Source organism: Triticum urartu, chromosome 2A, assembly GCF_056163025.1.
Source record: "Triticum urartu cultivar PI428250 chromosome 2A, HENAU_Tu73, whole genome shotgun sequence".
Taxonomy (NCBI): domain Eukaryota; kingdom Viridiplantae; phylum Streptophyta; class Magnoliopsida; order Poales; family Poaceae; genus Triticum; species Triticum urartu.
The window spans coordinates 672,318,542-672,342,443 of NC_141874.1; the positions used below are offsets into that span (position 1 = coordinate 672,318,542).

A 23,902-nucleotide genomic window follows, 5' to 3' on the forward strand; every position below is an offset into this window, starting at 1 on the left:
GGGTCATGTCAATCAGATCATTCACCTAATGATGTGATCCCGTTAATCAAATAACAACTCTTTGTCCATGGTTAGGAAACATAACCATCTTTGATTAATGAGCTAGTCAAGTAGAGGCATACTAGTGACACTCTGTTTGTCTATGTATTCACACATGTATTATGTTTCCGGTTAATACAATTCTAGCATGAATAATAAACATTTATCATGATATAAGGAAATAAATAATAACTTTATTATTGCCTCTAGGGCATATTTCCTTCATTTGCTACTCTAAATCATCATCACTGTAAATAGGAATGATCTTTCTCATGGCACTAGCACGACAAGCACAAACAAAATCACCCATGCACATGAAACAGAGCAAGGTACTGCTATAGCAACACAAGAGAGGGAGCTAGAGGTAGGAGATGGACTCACCGGAGAGGAGGTTGCAGTCGATGCCGAACACGACCGTGGCCGCAGTCGCGCGATAGAGGAGGTTGTTGCCGAGTTGGACCATGTGCGGGGTATCGTCGTGGCGGTGGATGCCCTGGTTGTCGTCATCATCCACGGAGGATGCCTGCTGCTCCGAATCAAACGAACAAGTCAGAGCTAGTGTTGTTGAGCTAGTACAGAAATTAAACAAGCTAGTATAGGAGACACAGGCGTGCTGGTGCTAGTATCTACAGAAATCAATCGAGCTGGCTGTGCGTGTGCGTGAGCTAGCTTAGCACGTACAGTACATGGTTGGGCTCCAAAACAAACAGAGAATGCTAGCCTCAACAGAATCAATCACAAGGTTATTTTTTTTTGTTACTAGCACTGGTAGTTGTATGTGTTGATCCATCCATCCATGCATGGACCTAACTAATGTTGTTGTATCTCTAGACCAAGTGCAGCAACACAAGAAGAAGAACTAAAACTGTAGAGCACAAGTATACATATGACGAACTACAGAACTAGCACTACATTTTGCACAGGACAGAATTAATCATGAATGGTTCTGTCACAGTTGATGCATTTGTTGCCAAAAAGAAAATTTCGTCCAAACTACATACGCTGACATGAGCCGGTGTAATTCACACGTAATGGTGGCTTAATATGTTTTCTACCACATGTCATGTTTACTTACTAGCATCTAAGAATGGATCAGGTATGAATTAGGGCATGGATATCGAGAGCAGCAAGAAGGTAGTAATGGAACAAAAAGTTTTGGCCTAAAAAAATTTGTTTGTCAAGGAACAAGATAGACAAAAAAATGGGTTTGAGAAGGTGAGTATCTCAGGGGCTGGGCTTACACATGGGTTGAGAAGGAGGTTGATCTGCTGCCACCCACACATGCATCTATCAATCAAAAAAAGAACCTTTAGGTTCCTAAAGACCTTCCTGGATCCGGCAGCAGCACGAACAGAGCAAACAGAGAGGCGTGAGGAAACCGAATCAAATCAAATCAAACATCAAAGGGAGAGACAACAACCATTTATTTTGTAGCATCTTGAGATAACTTCAGAAATCCAACCAGACCAATTCATAAGCTAAATTCTACTACATTTTTGGGGGTAGCAAGCAAAATATACTAAAAAGCAGAGTCAATTCAAACCGGAGATGGACTCTAGTTCATCAATGGATGAGTGGCATTAACTGTTTGAACACCACACCATCACAGCAACAAAAGCAGTACCAAGACAAGTGCATCAGGTGTTCCATTTAGCACAAACACAAACTTTAGTGCTGTGAAAAAAATTACGTACAGGGCTAGTTCACTAGGCATGCAAATTTGCAATATATGCAAACAAGTTTCAATCGATCGATATTATGCAAGATACGCCTAGCCTAGCTGCAGCAACCAACAAGGGCAGTCCAAACTGAGAGCTATCTAGCTAGGAGGACCCAACAGTAGAGTGTGACAGCAGTAGCACCCATTCAAAATTCAGTCAAGCATGTGTGCAAGTAAAAAATGCAGAGCAGCAGCAAATTGAGAGCAAGCCTAGGAAATCGAGGAGGACAAGGGAGGCGTGGAGGGGAAGGGAAACCTCTCGCTTGAGGTTGGGCGTCATTCCGAGATAGAAGATGCACGCGGGGGAAGCAGGACTCCTCCTCTCCCTCCTCCCTGCATCGAGTTGCTGCTACTGCTGCGTGTGGGTGAGGAAGGTAGGCACATCATAGAAGGGTAGGGGAACAGATCGAATAGGAGAGGGAGGGGCTGACCTTGATGGCGTCGGAGTAGGGCTGGAGTGGCGTCGTCCATGGCCTTCCCTTTGCTGTTCCAGCGCGAGCGAAACGATGACGACGGTGGCGTGCTCGATCTGCGAGGGAGAGGATACGAGGTGAGTAAAAGAGGGTGGGTTGCGGGGATCTCGACGGAGAGATGTACCAGAGCCGCCGGAGCCACGCCGGCGACGCGGTGGTCGAAACCCTAGCTTAGGGGACGGTCGTGGGTGACCGGTAGAGGGTGGTCGAAACTCTAGCATAGCCCCGTCGGCATAGATCACATCAGCGTAGTCTTGTCAGACCGTCGGCATAGGGGCCTATGCAGACGGCTTCCGTCTGGCCGTCGGCATAGTTTAGCCGTCGGCAGTGTTTCACATGACGGCAACGGACGGCGCCGTCAAAAGCGCTAACGAATCACGGGCCGTTGGCAGAGGTATGCCTACGGCAAAGCCGTCGGCATAGGTGAAAATCTATGCCGACGGCTTTGCCGTCGGCATATCTCTGCCACATGGCGGCCTGCGGTGACTCCTGGCAGCAGGGTATGCCTACGGCAAAGCCGTCGGCATAGATTTTCACCTATGCCGACGACTTTGCTGTAGGCATATCCCTGGCACGTGGCAGGCCCTGGGTAGCCCTGTGCATATCTATGCCGACGGTTTAACCGTAGGCATACTTACGAACCAAAACAAAAAAAATACTAGCCAAAAAGGCTAGCAATTTCCAATCCAATTATAAGACATGATTCAACAACCATGGATTTGCAAACACAGACTATAAAATATTTTTGATGTACACAACATTTTCATTCTAAGAATCCAATAAAAAAATACTAGCCAAAAAGGCTAGCAATTTCCAATAAAATTATAAGACATGATTCAACAACCTTGGTTTTGCAAACACAGACCATAAAATATTTTTGATGTACACAACATTTTCATTCTAAGAATCCACTACAGCATCAAACGAGAAGGCGGAGGGGCGGTGCCGATGGTGCGGGAGACGGGGCGGCGATGACAGAGGTGGCATGTAGTCAGTATAATGAACCAAAAATCCTACACATAAGGATGAATATGTAATATATACACTGCATCTACCAAAGGGAAATCACCAAAATGTTACAAGAAATACTTCTACTGGGAGGCAAACAAAGATTTTCGTTGTAAATGATCTAATGTTCGCACTGCATAGCTGATACAATAGGATTTCTTCACATTATTCAATTACTGGGAAGGATCAATTACACATATGGATGAACTACTAGTACATGAGTAGCTTGCTGCCAACACTACTAGCTAGCTGCCAACACTACTAGCTAGCCGCCAACACTAGTAGCTAGCTAGATTAAACACCAACAGTTAACAAAACCTAGCTGCAGTAACCAACAACCACAAATGAGGTAGTACAAGAGCAGAATTTAACAAGTGTTCTACTCTGAATCATCATCACTGTAAATAGGAATGATCTTTCTCATGGCACAAGCACGACAAGCACAAACAAAATCACCCATGCGCATGAAACAGAGCAAGGTACTGCTATAGCAGCACAAGAGAGGGAGCTAGAGGTAGGAGATGGACTCACCGGAGAGGAGGTTGCAGTCGATGCCGAACACGACCGCGGCCGCAGTCGCGCGGTAGAGGAGGTTGTAGCCGAGTTGGACCATGTGCGGGGTGTCGTCGTGGCGGTGGATGCCCTGGTTGTCGTCATCATCCACGGAGGATGCCTGCTGCTCCGAATCAAAGGAACAAGTCAGAGCTAGTGTTGTTGAGCTAGTACAGAAATTAAACAAGCTAGTATAGGAGACACAGGCGTGCTGGTGCTAGTATCTACAGAAATCAATCGAGCTGGCTATGCGTGTGCGTGAGCTAGCTTAGTACGTACAGTACATGGTTGGGCTCCAAAACAAACAGAGAATGCTAGCCTCAACAGAATCAATCACAAGGTTATTTTTTGTTGTTACTAGCACTGCTAGTTGTATGTGTTGATCCATCCATCCATGCATGGACCTAACTAATGTTGTTGTATCTCTAGACCAAGTGCAGCAACACAAGAAGAAGAACTAAAACTGTAGAGCACAAGTATACATATGACGAACTACAGAACTAGCACTACATTTTGCACAGGACAGAATTAATTATGAATGGTTCTGTCACAGTTGATGCATTTGTTGCCAAAAAGAAAATTTCTTCCAAACTACATACGCTGACATGAGCCGGTGTAATTCACACGTAATAGTGGCTTAATATGTTTTCTACCACATGTCATGTTTACTTACTAGCATCTAAGAATGGATCAGGTATGAATTAGGGCATGGATATCGAGAGCAGCAAGATGGTAGTAATGGAACAAAAAGTTTTGGCCTAAAAAAATTTGTTTGTCAAGGAACAAGATAGACAAAAAAATGGGTTTGAGAAGGTGAGTATCTCAGGGGCTGGGCTTACACATGGGTTGAGAAGGAGGTTGATCTGCTGCCACCCACACATGCATCTATCAATCAAAAAAAGAACCTTTAGGTTCTCAAAGACCTTCCTGGATCCGGCAGCAGCACGAACAGAGCAAACAGAGAGGCGTGAGGAAACCGAATCAAATCAAATCAAACATCAAAGGGAGAGACAACAACCATTTATTTTGTAGCATCTTGAGATAACTTCAGAAATCCAACCAGACCAATTCATAAGCTAAATTCTACTACATTTTTGGGGGTAGCAAGCAAAATATACTAAAAAGCAGAGTCAATTCAAACCGGAGATGGACTCTAGTTCATCAATGGATGAGTGGCATTAACTGTTTGAACACCACACCATCACAGCAACAAAAGCAGTACCAAGACAAGTGCATCAGGTGTTCCATTTAGCACAAACACAAACTTCAGTGCTGTGAAAAAAATACGTACAGGGCTAGTTCACAGCAACAAAAGCAGTACCAAGACAAGTGCATCAGGTGTTCCTTTCTTCTTTTTTTTAATTTTGGTGGGTGGGAGGGAAGCGGGCTGAGTGGCGCGGGAAGGCCCAAAATTTCATTTGATTTTGAGTCGTGCGTGCGTGCATGTGTTTTCTTTTTCTTCTTTTCTTTTTGGAGGTGCAGAGGAGCGTGGGGCCAGCCATCCACGTCACCGATCCGCGTGACCGGGTGGTCACCCAATAGGAAGTCATCATTTTTTTGTGCTTCTTTACGCAATTGTTTTGCTAGATTTATTAGATTTCTTTATGAAATCTTTTCGAACTTTTTCCACACCCTCTACGAATCATAAACCAATATTCTGCCAAATTTCATGTTTTTCCAAAAAAAATTGAATTTTTTAGAATTAAAAAATCGATAAACTCATTTTGCCTACCGTCATTTGAGAAACTGTATGCAAAGTGATTTGTTAAATCATATATGATGGCAGGGGCCCGTCGTGGCCTCTGCGGGGGTGGTCTATAGCGGCGCTGCCCCCATGGTGGTCGATCGATCTGCACGCGGCGACGGCATGTCTCTCCGGCGGCGGTTCATCTGCATCAGGCTCGGGTGAGGCGTCTTCCTTCATGGCTGATACAGGTACGGGTATCGGCTGGTTGGGGCGCCCGTTGTGCCGATCTGGTGGCTCTGCCAGCTGCTCATGGGGGCGGGCCGGAGGTGCTGGCCTGCAGGGGATCTTGGCGGAGGGCGGCAGGGGTGCCCCCGTCCGCGCCGACGACGTCCCGTGCGTCGCGCAGCTACAGGCCCCACCACCGGGGGGGGGCGAATGTACCTCGACGGCATGCCGGATCTAGTCGTTAAATCCACGACAAACCATACGATGCCGGAAATCCTCAGGACCTGGCACAGTGTCATCATATGGCCCTTGTATGGTGCGGTGAAAGTTATAGCGCGTTTCGAAGAAACCTGACCGGAGGTCGCTTGTAAATTGCATCATCTCCGAGGTAGTATGTGGCTAACGAGAGAGAACGTGCCCGGTTTGTGAAGGAAGTGCGTTTCTCGTTGCTCTGTTGACCTCGAAACGTCTCGTGCTCTCAAAGGGGGCCATTGCATGACACGTGACAGTACATGGCATTTTTCGGGCCCACTTGCAATATTTGAGACATTTACTGCATCTGTAGGGTTTCAATGCGGGAAATTGCATATCTGCACAGCGGCCACCTGAAATGATGTCCAGAAGTGGTTCGTCAAATCATATATGATGTCTTTGCGGTATGTGTAGGCCTAGTGCAACCCAAGGAGGGGCATGCCCCACCATCGGGAGGCGAATGTACCTCGACGGCATGCCGGATCCAACCGTTAAAATCAAACAAAAATCATATGATGCTGGAAATCCTCGGGACCTGGCACGGTGTCGTCACATGGACCTTGTAGAGTGTGGTGAAAGTTTGAGCCTGTTTCGTAGAAGCCTGTCCGGAGGTCGCTTGTAAACTGCTCCATCTCCGAGGTATTATCTGGCTATCGAGAGAGAACATGTTTAGTTTGTGAAGGAGGTGTGATGCCCGTTGCTTCGTTGACCTTGAAACTTCTCGTGCTCTCAAAGGAGGCCATTGCATGTCACGTGCCAGGACATGGCATTTTTCTGGGCCACCTGCAATATTTGAGACATTTATTGCATCTGTAGGGTTTCAATGCGGGAAATTGCAGATCTGCTTGGCGACCACCTGAAATGATGTCCAGAAGTGCTTTGTTAAATCACATACGATGTCTTTGCGGTATGTGTAGGCCTAGCGCAACCAAAGGAGGGGGAGGCCCCACCACCGCAGGGTGAATGTACCTCGGGGCATGCCAGATCTAGCCGTTAAAATCTACGGGAAATCATACGATGCCAAAAATCCTCAGAACCTGGCATGGTGTAGTCATATGGCCCTTGTAGGGTGTGGTAAAAGTTTGAGCATGTTTGGCAGAAGCCTCACAGGAGGCCACTTGTAAAGTACACCATCTCCAAGGTAGTATCTGGTTATCGAGAGAGAACGTGTCCGGTTTTGTGAAGGAAGTGTGCTGCCCGTTGCTCCGTTGGCTATTTCAACACTAAATCACACTTGTATACATATATTAAGACACAATGCAAGTTTTGGTGGCATTGGTACCCCGAAGGCCCCCGACTGGGCCCAACCCACCACTGGATCCCCCTCGTGTCGACCCGACACGGACGTTTCCTCCCTCCAAGTGCCGGCGGCAGCGCCTTCCGTGAAGGGGTCACATTCTGGAGCCGCATGACAGGTGTTTGCACCTGACACCACACTTCCAGACATGTAAGAGGATCCAGCGCAAGATTTGGTGGCATAGCTAGCCCCCGAAGGCCCCTGGCCACACACGTAGACACGCGAAGAACAATCCTCAATGCTATATATTATTTCCCAATGATGTATGGCTATCCTATGATGTTTGAATAGATCCGTTTTGTCCTATGGGTTGATTGGTGATCGTGATTGGTTTGAGTTGCATGTTTTATTATTGGTGCTGTTCTATGGTGCTCTCTGTGTCGCGCAAGTGTGAGGGATTCCCATTGTAGGGTTTGCAATATGTTCATGGTTTGCTTATTATCTGCGTTGCGGGGGTGATAGCAGCCTAAACACGGATAAGTGGGTTATGGCGTATGGGAATAAAGAGGACTTGATACTTTAATGCTATGGTTGGGTTTTACCTTAATGATCTTTAGTAGTAACGGATGTTTTCTAGAGTTCCAATCATAAGTTTATATGATCCAAGTAGAGAAAGTATGTTAGCTTATGCCTCTCCCTCATATAAAATTGGAATAATGATTACCGGTCTAGTTATCGATTGGCTAAGGACAAATAACTTTCTTGTGACAAAAAGCTCTCTACTAAAACTAATTTAGTTGTTTCTTTATCTAAAGGGCCCCAAATTTTTAGTATGTGCTCTTTATTATCTTGCAAACCTATCCCACAACACCTACAAAGTACTTCTGGATTCATACTTGTTCTAGGTAAAGAGAACGTTAAGCGTGCGTAGTGTTGTATTGGTGGTTGGTAGAACTTGAGGGAATATTTGTTCTACCTTTAGCTCCTCATTGGGTTCAACACTCTTACTTATCAAAAGAGGCTAGAACTGATCCCCTACACTTGTGGGTTATCAAGACCTTTTTCTGGCACCGTTGCCGGGGAGCAATAGCGTGGGGTGAATATTCTCATGTGTGCTTGTTTGCTTTATCACTAAGTAGATTTTATTTGTTGTTCTAAGTTGTTCTTTATCTTTAATTATGGATATGGAACACGATATACCAAAAAATTTAGGTGTACTTGCTACTCATGGAGATGGCGACCTCCTAAAACCCTCGATGCTCGTTATGTGAAAAATATTGAACACTACTTAGATAATCCTGAGAAAACCCCGTTCAACTTGATAATGGGAGACACGTTGGATCAACGTGGATACTTTAGGGATTATCTCTTGACACAAAAAGGGAAACTGTTATGGGATCAAATTGATAAGTTGCATTGGTATGCTTGGAATTTATGCCGGAGATATGATTTTACTTGTTGCTCTAGGATGAAGGCTCCACACCTTCCCTTTTCATGCAAATTTAATGATAATGAAACCTTAGCTTCTTATGCTAATGGTAGATATGATTATTATGATGTGGAATGAATGGAAGAATTTGTTTCTCTTAAGGGTGCTTATGAAATTGAATCTTTGTTTGAAAAGTATGAAGCTTTAGATGATGATGTTTATAGGCCTAAAAATTTTGCTATACTTAAATATTGCTATGAGAATTATGAATACAATGTCGATATTAATGCATTTATTGAGAAAGTCTCCGCTGTCCAAGAAGAGACTAATATTTTGCAGGAATCTATGGAAGAAGAAATTGATGACACTATGAGCTCATTAGATGAAAAAGATGATGAGGAGAACAAAGAACAAAAGGAGGAAGAGCGGATTAGCTACCCATGCTCACCTTCTAATGAGAGTAACTCTTCAACTCATACATTGTTTAATTTCCCTTCATTCTTACCGAAGGATGATTGCTATGATCCCTTGGATTTGTTTGAAATATCCCTTTTCGATGAAATTGATGCTTGCTATGCTTGTGGCCATGATGACAATATGAATGATGCTTATGGAGATGAACTTGCTATAGTTGCTTATGTTATGAAAGAAATTGTTTCTATTGCACCAACGCATGATATTCCTATTATCTTTTTGAATTCTCCCAACTACACTATATCAGAGAAGTTTACTCTTATTAAGGGTTATGTTGATGGGTTGCGTTCTACTATTGCACATGAGGATTTTGATAAATATAATATGCATGTGCTTTCTGATCCTACTTGCAATTATCCTGAGAGAGGAACTACATCTCCGCCCCTCTATGTTTCCAATACGATAAAATTACAAGAAACTCTTTATACTATGCATTGGCCTTTACTTGATGTGCATGAATTGTTCTTTTATGACATGATGATGCATAGGAAGAGAGTTAGACTTCGTTGTTGCATGATATATGTTACTTTGTGCTCACTACTAAATCACAAATCATTGTTAATGAAAATTGGCTTTGATATACCTTGGGATCCAGGTGGATCCATCACTTGAGCACTATATACCTAGCTTAATGGCTTTAAAGAATGCGCTGCCAGGGAGACAACCCGGAAGTTTTAGAGAGTCTTTTTGTTCTGTTGTGTGCTTTTATATAGTTTAAAAACAAAATAATAAAGTGGGGAACCTAAAACTTTTCAAAAGGAAAAGTGAAAGTGAGAAAGAGGAACACCGTTGAAGTGGGGGACATCCTTGAACTTTGTTCATGCTCATGGAAACTTAGTGAATCTCGATTACAGAAATTTTTTAACAAAAATAATTATCCCCTTGTACAAATCCATTGTATTATAAAAATAATGTGCCAAGATTTGCTTTTAGGATGATTAGATTGCTTGTTTGGTATGTGCAGTGCAAAAAAAATTTGGTTGTAGCGCATAAATTTTGTTTTTTTACTGGAATGTCGTGTGTTTCTGAAATTTTTACATAGTACTGCTATGCAAATTTTTTATTGTTTCCTAAATTTTCAGAATTTTTTGAATTACAGAAGTATGGTATATGTTCAGATTGCTACAGATTGTCCTGTTTAAGGCATATTCTGTTTTTGATGCATTGTTTTGCTAGTTTTGATGTAACTATCAATTTTATCAGTAGTATAAGCCATGGAGAAGTTATAGTACAGTAGTTACAATGCAAAAACAAAATAAATGGGTTTGCAATAGTACTTAAAGTGGTGATTTGTTTTATTGTACTAACGGATCTCACGAGGGTTTTGTTAATTTCTGTGTGATTGAAGTTTTCAAGTTTTGGGTGAGATCATGATGGATGAAGGAATACATCGCTTCTCCATAGCTCGTAGGTTCATTGTTGTCTAGCAACATGACTTCCAAGACAGGATTACGTACCATTCTGACGTAGTACGCATCCTTGTCATCCCACGAGGTTTGGTAGTGACTTGATCTGAAGTTTCATGATCACTATCATAAGCTTCCGCTTCAATTGGTGTAGGTGCCACAGGAACAACTCCCTGTGCCCTGCCACACACTAGTTGAAGAGACGGTTCAATAACCTCATCAAGTCTCCACCATCCTCCCACTCAATTCTTTCGAGAGAAACTTTTCCTCGTGAAAGGACCCGATTCTAGAAACAATCCCTTATTGCTTTCGGATCTGAGACAGGAGGTATACCCAACTGTTTTGGGTGTCCTATGAAGATGCATTTATCCGCTTTGGGTTTGAGCTTATCAGCCTGAAACTTTTTCACATAAGCGTCGCAGCCCCAAACTTTTAAGAAATGACAGCTTAGGTTTCTCTAAACCATAGTTCATACGGTGTCATCTCATCGGAATTACGTGGTGCCCTATTTAAAGTGAATGTGGTTGTCTCTAATGCCTAACCCATAAACTATTGTGGTAATTCGATAAGAGACATCATGGTATGCATCATATCCAATAGGGTGCAGTTATGATGTTCGGACACACCATCACACTATGGTGTTCCAGGCTGTATTAGTTGTGAAACAATTTCCACAATGTCTTAATTCTGTGCCAAACTCGTAATTCAGATATTCATCTCTATGATCATATCATAAATCTTTTATCCTCTTGTCACGACGATCTTTCAACTTCACCCTGAAATTACTTGAACCTTTCAATAATTCAGACTCATGATTCATCAAGTAAATATACTCAACATCTACTCAAATCATCTGTGAATTAAGAACATAACGATATCCACTACACGCCTCAGCACTCATTGGACTACACACATCAAAATGTATTACTTCCAACAAGTTGCTTTCTAGTTCCATTTTACTGAAAACGAGGCTTTCAGTCATCTTGCCCATGTGGTATGATTTGCATGTCTCAAGTGATTCAAAATCAAGTGAGTCCAAACGGTCCATTTGCATGGAGTTTCTTCATGCATATACACCAATAGACATGGTTCGCATGTCTCAAACTTTTCAAAATGAGTGAGCCCAAAAATCCATCAACATGGAGCTTCTTCATGCGTTTTATACCGATATGACTTACGTGACAGTGCCACAAGTAGGTGGTACTATCATTTATATCTTTTGGCATGAACATGTGTATCACTACGATCGAGATTTAATAAACCATTCATTTTAGGTGCAAGACCATTGAAGGTATTATTCAAATAAACAGAGTAACCATTATTCTCCTTAAATGAATAACCGTATTGCGATAGAGATAATCCAATCATGTCTATGCTCAACACAAACACCAATCTCGATGGTAGAGGGAGCGTGCGATGCTTGATCACATCAAGCTTGGGAAAAACTTCCAACACATATCGACAGCTCACCTTTAGCTAGTCACCGTTTACTCCGCAGCCTTTTATTTCGAGTTTACTAACATTTAGCAACTGAACCGGTATCTAATACCATGGTGCTACTAGGAGTACTAGTAAAGTACACATTAACACAAAGTATATCCAATATACTTCTATCGACCTTGCCAGCCTTCTCATCTATCAAGTATCTAGGGTAATTCTGCTCCAGTGGTTGTTCCCCTTATTACAGAAGCACTTAGTCTCGGGTTTGGGTTCAACCTTGGGTTTCTTCACTAGAGCAGCAACTGATTTGCCGTTTCACGAAGTATCCCTTCTTGCCCTTGCCCTTCTTGAAACTAGTGGTTTCACCAACCATCAACAATTGATGCTCCTTCTTGATTTCTACTTTTGTGGTGTCAAACATTGCGAATATCTCAAGGATCATCATATATGTCCCTGATATATTATAGTTCATCACGAAGCTCTAGTAGCTTGGTGGTAATGACTTCGGAGAAACATCACTATCTCATCTGGAAGATCAACTCCCACTCGATTCAAATGATTGTTGTACTCAGACAATCTGAGCACAAGCTCAACAATTGAGCTTTTCTCCCTTAGTTTGTGGGCTAAGAAAATCGTCGGAGGTCTTATACCTCTTGACGTGGGCACGAGCCTGAAATCCCAATTTCAGCACTCGAAACATCACATATGTTTCGCGACATTTCAAAACGTCTTCGGTGCCTCAACTCTAAACCGTTTAACTGAACTATCACGTAGTTATCAAAAAGTGTATGTCATATGTTCGCAACATCCACAGACGACGTTCGAGGTTCAGCACACTGAGCGCTGCATTATGGACATAAGCCTTCTATGAAGCAATGAGGACAATCCTCAGTTTACGGACCTAGTCCGCATAATTGCTACTATCAACTTTCAACTAAATTTTCTCTAGGAACATATCTAAACAGTAGAACTGAAGCGCGAGCCACGACATAATTTGCGAAGACCTTTTGACTATGTTCAGGATAATTAAGTTCATCTTATGAACTCCCACTCAGATAGACATCCCTCTAGTCATCTAAGTGATTACATGATCCGAGTCAACTAGGCCGTGTCCGATCATCACGTGAGATGGACTAGTCATCATCGGTGAACATCTTCATGTTGATCGTATCTACCATATGACTCATGCTCGACCTTTCGGTCTCTTGTGTTCCGACGCCATGTCTGTACATGCTAGGCTTGTCAAGTCAACCTAAGTGTTTCGTGTGTGTAAATCTGTCTTACACCCGTTGTATGTGAACGTTAGAATCTATCACACCCGATCATCACGTGGTGCTTCGAAACGACGATCTTTCGCAACGGTGCACAGTTAGGGGGAACACTTTCTTGAAATTTTAATGAGGGATCATCTTATTTACTACCGTCGTTCTAAGTAAACAAGATGCAAAAACATGATAAACATCACATGCAATCAAATAATAGTGACATGATATGGCCAATATCATATAGCTCCTTTGATCTCCATCTTGGGGCTCCATGATCATCTTGTCACCGGCATGACACCATGATCTCCATCATCATGATCTCCATGAAGTTGCTCGCCAACTATTACTTCTACTACTAAGGCTAACACGTTTAGCAATAAAGTAAAGTAATTTACATGGCGTTTCTCAATGACATGCAGGTCATACAAAAAATAAAGACAACTCCTATGGCTCCTGCCGGTTGTCATACTCATCGACATGCAAGTCGTGATTCCTATTACAAGAACATGATCTCATACATCACATATATATCATTCATCACATCCTTTGGCCATATCACATCACAAAACACTTGCTGCAAAAACAAGTTAGACGTCCTCTAATTGTTGTTGCAAGTTTTTACGTGGCTGCTATAGATTTCTAGCAAGAACGTTTCTTACCTACGCCAAAACCACAACGTGAATTGCCAATTTCTATTTACTCTTCATAAGGACCCTGTTCATCGAATCCGATCCGACTAAAGTGGGAGAGACAGACACCCGCCAGCCACCTTTTGCAACTAGTGCATGTCAGTCGGTGGAACCGGTCTCACGTAAGCGTACGTGTAAGGTTGGTCCGGGCCGCTTCATCCCACGATGCCGCCGAATCAAGATAAGACTAGTAACGGCAAGATAATTGACAATATCGACGCCCACAACTACTTTGTGTTCTACTCGTGCATAGAAACTACACATAAACCTAGCTCATGATGCCACTGTTGGGGAACGTAGCAGAAATTCAAAATTTTCTACGCATCACCAAGATCAATCTATGGAGTAATCTAGCAACGAGGGGAAGGAGAGTGCATCTACATACCCTTGTAGATCGCTAAGCGGAAGCGTTCAAGTGAACGGGGTTGATGGAGTCGTACTCGTCGTGATCCAAATCACCGATGATCCTAGTGCCGAACGGACGGCACCTCCGTCTTCAACACACGTACAGCCCGGTGACGTCTCCTTCGCCTTGATCCAACAAGGGGAGAAGGAGAGGTTGGGGAAGACTCCATCCAGCAGCAGCACGACGGCGTGGTGGTGGTGGAGCGTGGTACTCCAGCAGGGCTTCGCCAAGCACCGCAAGAGACGATGAGGGAGAGGGGTAGGGCTGCGCCAAGAAGGAGATTGAATCGTGTCTCTCGCAGCCCAAAACCTCAAGTATATATAGGGGGAGGGGAGGGGCTGCGCCCCCACCTAGGTTTCCACCCCTAGGGGTGGCGGTCAGCCCTAGATCACATCTAGGGGGGCAGCCAAGGGGGGAGAGAGGGGGGCGTACCACTAGGTGGGCCTTAGGCCCATCTGAGCCTAGGGTTTGCCCCCTTCCACTCTCCCTTGCGCCTTGGGCCTTGGTGGGGGGCGCACCAGCCCACCTGGGGCTGGTCCCCTCCCACACTTGGCACATGCAGCCCTCCGGGGCAGGTGGCCCCACTTGGTGGACCACCGGGACCCTCCCGGTGGTCCCGGTACATTACTGATAAAACCTGAAACTTTTCCGGTGACCAAAACAGGACTTCCCATATATAAATCTTTACCTTCGGACCATTCCGGAACTCCTCGTGACGTCCGGGATCTCATCCGGGACTCCGAACAACATTCGGTAACCACGTATATCTATTCCCTATAACCCTAGCGTCATCGAACCTTAAGTGTGTAGACCCTACGGGTTCGGGAACCATGCAGACATGACCGAGATAACTCTCCGGTCAATAACCAACAGCGGGATCTGGATACCCATGTTGGCTCCCACATGTTCCACGATGATCTCATCGGATGAACCACGATGTCAAGGACTTAATCAATCACGTATACAATTCCCTATGTCTAGCGGTACGATACTTGCCCGAGATTCGATCGTCGGTATCCCGATACCTTGTTCAATCTCGTTACTGGCAAGTCTCTTTACTCGTTCCGTAACACATCATCCCGTGATCAACTCTTTGGTCACATTGTGCACATTATGATGATGTCCTACCGAGTGGGCCCAAAGATACCTCTCCGTTTACACGGAGTGACAAATCCCAGTCTTGATTCGTGCCAACCCAACAGACACTTTTGGAGATGCCTGTAGTGTACCTTTATAGCCACCCAGTTACGTTGTGACGTTTGGCACACCCAAAGCACTCCTATGGTATCCGGGAGTTGCACAATCTCATGGTCTAAGGAAATGATACTTGACATTAGAAAAGCTTTAGCATACGAACTACATGATCTTGTGCTAGGCTTAGGATTGGGTCTTGTCCATCACATCATTCTCCTAATGATGTGATCCCGTTATCAACGACATCCAATGTCCATGGTCAGGAAACCGTAACCATCTATTGATCAACGAGCTAGTCAACTAGAGGCTTACTAGGGACATGGTGTTGTCTATGTATTCACACATGTATCTGAGTTTCCTATCAATACAATTCTAGCATGGATAATAAACGATTATCATGAACAAGGAAATATAATAATAACCAATTTATTATTGCCTCTAGGGCATATTTCCAACACGCCCCACCATCGGCGCCGCCCCTCGGAGTTGAGCCTGCCGGAGGGCACGACGCCGTTGGTGGCCTCGAGCTGCTCGGCGTGACGGCGGCGGAAGTAGGGCTCCCAGAGCGGGCTGTCGGGGACGTAGCGCAGCCCCACCCTCGCCGCCCGCGGCAGAGAGGCGCGAATACGCGCGATCTCCGCACGACGCGCCGCCCCGGTGGACGGTGGTGGCACCGGGACCCCGCCGGCGCTGATTCTCCACGCCCCGGGCACCCGCATGTCCGACGGGACCGGGTACTCGGCCTCGTAGAGGAGCCGAGCTTCGTTTTCGTGAAGGTGGCGGCGGCCGAAACCGTTCGCTACCGCGCCGTCGCCTGGGAATCGTTTGGCCATTTCTACGAACTGGGACGGCGAGGGGAGAGGGAGGAAGGGGAGATAGGGCGCGTCGTGGTGGAGACTCTGTGCGTGCCACCGGCGCACTGGGGTCGGCTTATATAGGCGGAGGTGGCGCGAGCACGCGTGGCGGCCTCATCTATGCGTGGCATGCGCGGGGATGCGCATCGTCACGCCTTCACTGCGCCACCCGTAAGGCATCAATGGTGGAGGCTGACCGGTGCAGCAGCGCGCGACAGCTTTGGCATTGATTCGCCGTGGGAAATGAGGCGATGAGGACGACGAAGCGGCGAGAAGCAAGACGAGTCACTGGCAAGGAGGGCCCACGGCTCTTTCGTGCCAAAAACGATTCGCCCGACGCCCCCGAGCGCCCCCCAGCGCACCGGGCTCGGGTTGGGTCCGATGGCGCCAATTTCAGTCCGAGCCGATGAAAATTGGGCCCTTGTGGGCGCGACTGGGCCGATATTTTGGCGCTGGCGGCCGAAAAGTCCCTGGGGGGCCTTGTTGGGGGCGCGGCTGGAGATGCTCTAAGAAGTTGCTCCCCACTACTCCCTATTCTCTCATCATGCACAATGTCCACATCAGCAATGTGCCACGTCATATTCAGTTTCCAAAAGCACCCAATCAATCTTACTTCCCTACTGTCACGGCGGTGAAAAAAAACCCTGTTTTTCCCTCACCCGCAGCCGCGCATCCTGCATTGCACTCGCTCCACCTTCCTCAACTCAGAGCATCTCCAACATCCGCACAACACGCCGCGCGCTAAAATTCGCGATACAGCGCTGGGTTAGCCAACTTTTGCGCGCAGCGGTGCGCTGGCTCCAGCGGCCGCCGCAAATTAAAGCGCGCCCACGCCGCTCCAGCAGGCGCGCTATATTTCAGTGTTTTCTATTACATATTTGGTTTCGTAGATAGTTCTCCTACTACATATTTGGTTTTGTAGATAGTTCTCCTACTACTACTCGTCCGACTCGGACTCTGTCTCAGTGATGTCCTCCTCCGACGTCGGAGCGTAGGCGTCAAGGAACCGCTCGTCGCCGGAGTTCCAGGAGGACGCATCTCCTAGCGCTTGGTTGTATTTAGCGACCGCCTTCCGCGTTCGCTTGTCCTCGCGATAATCGGCTCGCTCCTCTCTCCTCTTCGCCCTCCTCGCCCTCCTCTGGGCGAAGAACGGTTCCTCGTTGGTGTCTTCTGGGAAGCGATGACTCCACAGCGCCATGGCTTGCTCGTCCATCTCGGCCAGCCTAAGACGATGCTCCCGCCTCCGGTGCTTGCGATGATCCTCGTCAGTGAGAAACCGCGGGAAAGGCGCCAACTCCTGTGCGCGCTCCCGCGTCGCCACGTCGACGAAATTCATGTCCTGACGGGACCGCAGGAGGCCCCACGCCGCAGCGTCGTACGCGCGGGCGCCCTCCTGGGCGGTGTCGAAAGTTTCGAGATGGAGTCGCATGCCGCCGCCCGACCGAATCTCGGCGGACTAGGTGCCGGACGGATGCACGCGGACGTCGCGGTAGCCCGTATCTCCCCGGCGCCGAGGCGGCATCGTGGCGCGGTGGTGGCATGTCGGCGGCAGAGCGCGGCAGGGGGCGATGGAGAGACAGAGAGAGCGGCAAAGGGCGATGGAGAGAGCAGCGGAGGAGCTGCAATTTATAGGCGCGCCAGACGCGGCGCGCCAAATGTAGCGCGCGAGCGGCCGCCTTTTCCCGCGCGCGCAATTGTTTCCCGCGCGCACTAGTTTCGCGCCACCGCTGGAGCGCGCGTAAACATCCCGCGCGCGCTATAAAGCTAATTTACCCCGCGCGCGTCTTTTGGCGCGACTGTTGGAGATGCTCTCACCTTCCAAGAACGGTAGCACCAACGCAGCCGCCCGTTCGTGTTCCCCTTCCACTTCCACTTTTTAATCCCCAACCAGTCCAGCCTCCTCCGCTCCTTCTTCTTGGTTCACATATGTGACACTGGTACAAGAAGCCGGCTCCAAGATTGCCATCCACGCTAGATCGGCGGCTGCTAGCACTGCGCCCAGCAGCCACTGCTCGGCTCCTTCCGCCCGCCGCCGCTCGACGAATTCGAGGGGGATGAGAAGGATAAGGCATGTGGCGGCTATGAAGGATAGAGAAGCAGGGGGTCATGGCGTAGTGTGGCAGAGGCAATGAAGCTAGATGGGACAAATCTCTAATGTATCAGGTTTGTCCAGAACACCCTCCGCCCCCTCCAATCCTTATCTATTGTCTTGCTGCTATACCACTAATTTTGGATACGATGCCATATTCTCATACGTTTGTTGGGCGGAGCCAGGATTTAGGCATACAGGGGCCGGATGGTGATGAAGCCAGAAAATATTTTGTGCCTCATATATTACCTAATAGTTTTATATTGAAGTATCATTCGCATTTAGGTTTGCCTAGACACACACAAAAAATCTTGCAGCTGGAGCATGGCTAACATGGTCAACAATTCCGCATACGCACCAAGAAGACAAAGTTGATAATCAAGCTATTGTGAAATAAAATATGAAATGCCAATGCTAGAAAACATTGTCATGTGAAAATTTGATATATATGAACTAGCTAGAATAATCTTGTATTATCAAATGGTTGGCTTTTAGTTTGCCTTTATATAGGTTTGAACGGCATATATCATCACTGATTTTGTTAGGAAATTTTCTTGTTTAGTTAGCAAAACATAGCCAGAATACATACCTAGAGAATTAAATCCAGCCCCTCCTTATTCCCTATACAGGCATACAGCTAGGTCGAAGCAGATCGGCTGGTCGTCGTTCGCAAGCACGTGACAACCATCACTATTTACGAATGCTCGGCGAAGCATTCACGGATCCAAGCTTTCTAGCGACTGCAGGTGCCTATACCCTAGCGCAGCGATGCAGAAATTACACAACCAAAATAACTAAAATCCCATGTAGAAGTTCAACATGATACAAGATGAGAATTGAGAGAGATTAGTAGATGGTGTGATGTGTTTACCTTGTCTGGTTCGTTGGCTAGAGCCAGAAAAATTATGAGTGAAGCAGCCTGTGTTGTCGTCATCGTATGGATCAAATCTTATTAGAGGCAGGCGGCGGCGAAGGCATACAGGACGGCAACGGCGCATCGCTAATCCACGCTCACCCTAATCACGGAGATAATGCGTAGCGCCAGGAGACTTGGCGGAGGCCAATCGTCTAATCTGCTCTCTTTTTTAGACGAATCGTCTAATCTGCTTGGCATGGACTTAGAAAACAACTAACTAATGGGCTTGTATGTGGGCCTTTTTCCTTTCTCTAGAATTCACGTAAAGATAAGGGGGCCCAAGCACGTTGTACCTACAAATCCTATCGCTAATTAACGGCTGCGTACAAATGTTCCGTAGGGGGGGGGGGGGGGGGGGGGGGCGCCCCTGCTCGCCCCCTGGCTCCGCCACTGGTTGCTTTGTTCATACAAGGGTGAATACATTCACTGCTATGGAACCGTGTATATAAATTTGTTGCATTCCCTTGCATCTAGCGAAAACTCTGAATTCCCATTGACTCGAGTAGCTGCATGCACCCAAATCTGAATTCTGGTTGGATTCAGTGAAAACATGCAGTTCTTAAGATTCCTGTATATCTCATTTAGACTTGAGATGGATAATTCTTATGATTCTTCATGTAACAGTTCCCTCTGTGGTACAATTTAATTATTGCTGTATTATCTTCAGATCCAATGGTTACAACCTACGTTGCGCAGATACTTTAGAAAGTGCACGTATCCAGCCAGATATTGCCCCGATACTCGAATACCGCCCCGATACGGCCCGATACGTATCCCATAAGTGGGGGGGGGGGGGGGGGGCGCCCCTGCTCGCCCCCTGGCTCCGCCACTGGTTGCTTTGTTCATACAAGGGTGAATACATTCACTGCTATGGAACCGTGTATATAAATTTGTTGCATTCCCTTGCATCTAGCGAAAACTCTGAATTCCCATTGACTCGAGTAGCTGCATGCACCCAAATCTGAATTCTGGTTGGATTCAGTGAAAACATGCAGTTCTTAAGATTCCTGTATATCTCATTTAGACTTGAGATGGATAATTCTTATGATTCTTCATGTAACAGTTCCCTCTGTGGTACAATTTAATTATTGCTGTATTATCTTCAGATCCAATGGTTACAACCTACGTTGCGCAGATACTTTAGAAAGTGCACGTATCCAGCCAGATATTGCCCCGATACTCGAATACCGCCCCGATACGGCCCGATACGTATCCCATAAGTATCCCTTGATTTTTTTGATTTAAAAAAATTAAAATAATGTGTGATACTCCTAGGATACTTTTGCGATACGTTTTGGATACCTGAAACCCCTCGCTTGATGTGAAATCCCCTCAGTGGTAAAGGCACACTTTTTGAAGATTCCCAACATGAGTGTGAGTTCATGTCAAAACATGTTTGTCAATGTTCTAGTTCAATTGAAAGGTGAGCAAGAGAGAGTCGATGCACTGAGTGAAATAGGAAACCTAGGGAAATCCCACTATCAATTAATGGAAGTGGACCAAGTGTAAGAAAAGAAAGGGGGTAATCCTATTGAGTCATGCTTTGACCTAGAAGATCCTTTTTTTTCTTTCATATTTTTAATAATTAATATATGTAATATGTGTATAAAAACGTATCCCCGTATCCATGTTTTTAGAAAATTGACGTATCGGGTGTATCCCCGTATCGCGTATCCGATATGTATCCAAGTATCCGTGCAACGTAGGTTACAACCTTATTGTCCTTTGTTTTAGGGTTCAGCATAAGCATCTGGTAGATTAGATATGAATGAGTTTCTTTTTTGATTTTTCAGGGTCCTTACTTGCTGGCATGCAAATCAATTATTTGCCAAAATTTCATACTAAAGTGGGCGAAAGTTTTTCACATGATTGTTTGTTAGCGGTAAATTAAATATATTGTATCATTTCAGCCAAGACTATAGAGGCAAGTAATTTGATTGCTAGATATATCTACACATGGAATTATAAGGTGGACAGTTTATGTATATGAACAATGTTCCTCTTTTGTCATAGATAATTATCTTAAAATGGACACACTGATTAGGTTTTTGTCATCCGTTTTAGTTTACTGTTTGTGGCTTTTATGGTTGTCACATGTTGGCCGAACAACAGTTTCATACTTTGTTGCTATATAGGATTCCTTATGCTTGAATTGTGGTCTCTAGAACTATTCCGCTAGATTTGGTACATACGCTCCATGTCGATCTGGTACCCAAATCTGAAAATTTGTATGTAATAACTTATTCCCCTCACAATTTATATCTTTTGAATCCACCGATATCTTTATCACTAATGTTGTCCCCCTGTTCTTTTCTTCGTATCCAAGAGTCAAGAACATACTCATGGGACATTCACAATATATCCTAATGACCACCAAATTTCACCTCCATCAACAATGTTGTAAATCAAGAAAATAAATATATTCTAGGATCTGAGTTCTCATACATCGTGTGCATGTCGTGGAAGCAATCTTAATGAGTCTCAGCCCATGAAGTGGCGTGGTTGCGAAGAATGACAGGACTGAACATCCGATGGCCGTCATACGATCTGGTAGGTCTATGCTTGATCCTGCTTCTTCTATCTTTCTTTCTTTGACAGAAACTAAAACATTTAAATTTCTATATATTTCCTTATGAGCATAAATATATATTGTCGTACATTATTTCTTTCATTATATTGGTGCATAACTTTATGTCTTCCTTGGTAAGAAACTACTTTGATCTAGCAGCAACAACTCTATTGTTCGATATTTGGATTAATCGAACGCCTAGGAAATGCATGATATGATGACTTAAACAAGCTGGTAAGTAATGTATTTGTGCAGGGTAAATATTCTCGATGTTTAAATCCGTGACATTGTCCAATAACATGTTGAACCCTTTGTGCCAAGATCATGCGGTTGTCGTTCTCTGTCAATTTACTGTTGTTACTAATACATGTTTCTTCTTCAATACTAATATTGTCAGCCATCATTTCTTGCCTATTAGGAAAACATATATATCTTGCAATGGAAAAGATTTTTTTTGTTTCATTTTTTAAGTCTGCTGAATACATACCAAATGAGTTGAGCTCAGGATTTCCTCTGCTAAATTTGTCGTTATATCTCTTTTTCCCTCCTCCGCCTATCTTCCAATTTTTATCTGTCCACTTATTTACAATAAGCCATAAAGCCTATGAATAATTCACACTGTTAGAGAAAGCTTGAAGCAATGACCTGTCATCCATGTATTTTTTGCACGATGTACATATAGTCTTTGAGGCTAGCAGAAGTGCGGAACTTTGAGAGAAAGCTTGAAGCAAGGATGCATGTAGACCTACCAAACATGTATTTTTTGCAAGATGTAGTCTTTAAGGCTAGCAGAATCTTCAGATGTCCATTTTTTGTATATAGTGATATCTGATGATATATTGATTGATTGCTCTCTATTGGCCAAATTATGGATGTAGTTCCACATGTTTGTCAGACTTGGAAAAACTACAAAATTTGTTGTTGTATAATAATAATAATTATAGTTACTGAAAAGTATTAGTCAGTACTTGCTCTCCATTTGACATGTTTCATGCTTCCACGCTTAGAAAAAGAATAAGGTACAAGTTAACGCACTAATGTTATCGCAAACAAATGTCCCGCCACAACGCGTGGGATATCATCTAGTTATAATAGTATGACATAATAAAAAATTACAGATACATTTGAGATGTATCAATCTATAACTTATACTTCACCCCAAGACCGCTATCGAGCATGCATATCGAAGTATTAAGTTTATATTAAACAAAGCATTGCAATAAGTATGATGACATAATGTAGAGAATAAAACTATCATGTAAGTGTAATAAAGAAACCATCATTTATCCTTAGTGACAACAATACAATACGTGTTCAATCCCTTATTGTCACTGGGGTCAAATTCACCCCAAGATTGTACCCACTATCATGCGCAACTTCCTTTGAAGAACTAGCTATCAATCTTGGCCAGAGACGATAAATAGATAGGAACATACATGGCTACTTAATTATGCAGCAAAGAAATTTCAAAATATTCAATATAATTCAACAAACAATCAATCATAAAGTGACAACTCATCATATCCCAACAAACATAACCATCGATTAAATCATACTAACCCCGGTCATTTGAGGCAGCTCACGTGAACTTTGTATTGAATCACAAGGGAGAGAGGATGCTCTGTAGCTACTGGTATGGACCCTAAGGTCATAAGGAAACTACTCATACATGTTCATGGTGGCTGCAAAGTGATGAAGATGACTCCGAACAAGCCTGCAGATTGGATCTACACGGAATAGGAACATGCGGCACCGAAAAAATATCAAAAAAATGGTATGGAGGGTTTCGAGAAAATTGGATTAATGGCAAAGGAATCAACATAAGGCGGGGCTAGGGGGCCCACACGGCCACCTCATGTGAGTAGGCCCCTGGCCACCTGGCTAGGTCGCGTGGGGGCAAGGGCTATAGTCCCTGGCTCCTCCCAGTACTTTCTGGAATCTTCCATACTTGGAAAAATCATCGTAAATCACCATGGTA

The 23,902-nt window shown here is 44.8% G+C and overlaps 2 protein-coding genes across 2 annotated transcripts; both read right to left on the bottom strand.

Moving 5' to 3' along the window:
* Window positions 1-3,132: 3,132 nt before the first annotated feature.
* LOC147986611 (uncharacterized) lies at window positions 3,133-16,329 on the bottom strand. Its single transcript, XM_087542083.1, has 5 exons — window positions 16,125-16,329; window positions 4,998-5,064; window positions 4,632-4,719; window positions 3,772-3,916; window positions 3,133-3,245 (listed from the first exon to the last, which is right to left on the bottom strand). The coding sequence occupies exons 1-5, from the start codon at window positions 16,327-16,329 to the stop codon at window positions 3,133-3,135; spliced, it is 618 nt and encodes a 205-aa protein (XP_087398209.1).
* Window positions 16,330-17,287: 958 nt separating this feature from the next.
* LOC147986612 (uncharacterized) lies at window positions 17,288-17,779 on the bottom strand. The gene has a single exon (XM_087542084.1). It carries the CDS (start codon window positions 17,777-17,779, stop codon window positions 17,288-17,290), a length of 492 nt encoding a protein of 163 aa, XP_087398210.1.
* Between the last annotated feature and the right edge of the window lie 6,123 nt (window positions 17,780-23,902).

Bases quoted from the DNA above. Each gene is read 5' to 3' on its own strand.
- LOC147986612 (XM_087542084.1), bottom strand. From the start codon at position 17,779: ATGCGACTCCATCTCGAAACTTTCGACACCGCCCAGGAGGGCGCCCGC.
- LOC147986611 (XM_087542083.1), bottom strand. From the start codon at position 16,329: ATGGCCAAACGATTCCCAGGCGACGGCGCGGTAGCGAACGGTTTCGGC. The intron at 3,917-4,631 runs GTAAGCCCAGCC...GATTCGGAGCAG, and splicing joins ACCTCCTTCTCAACCCATGT to CAGGCATCCTCCGTGGATGA. The intron at 3,246-3,771 runs GTGAGTCCATCT...CCTTATGTGTAG, and splicing joins CGACTGCAACCTCCTCTCCG to GATTTTTGGTTCATTATACT.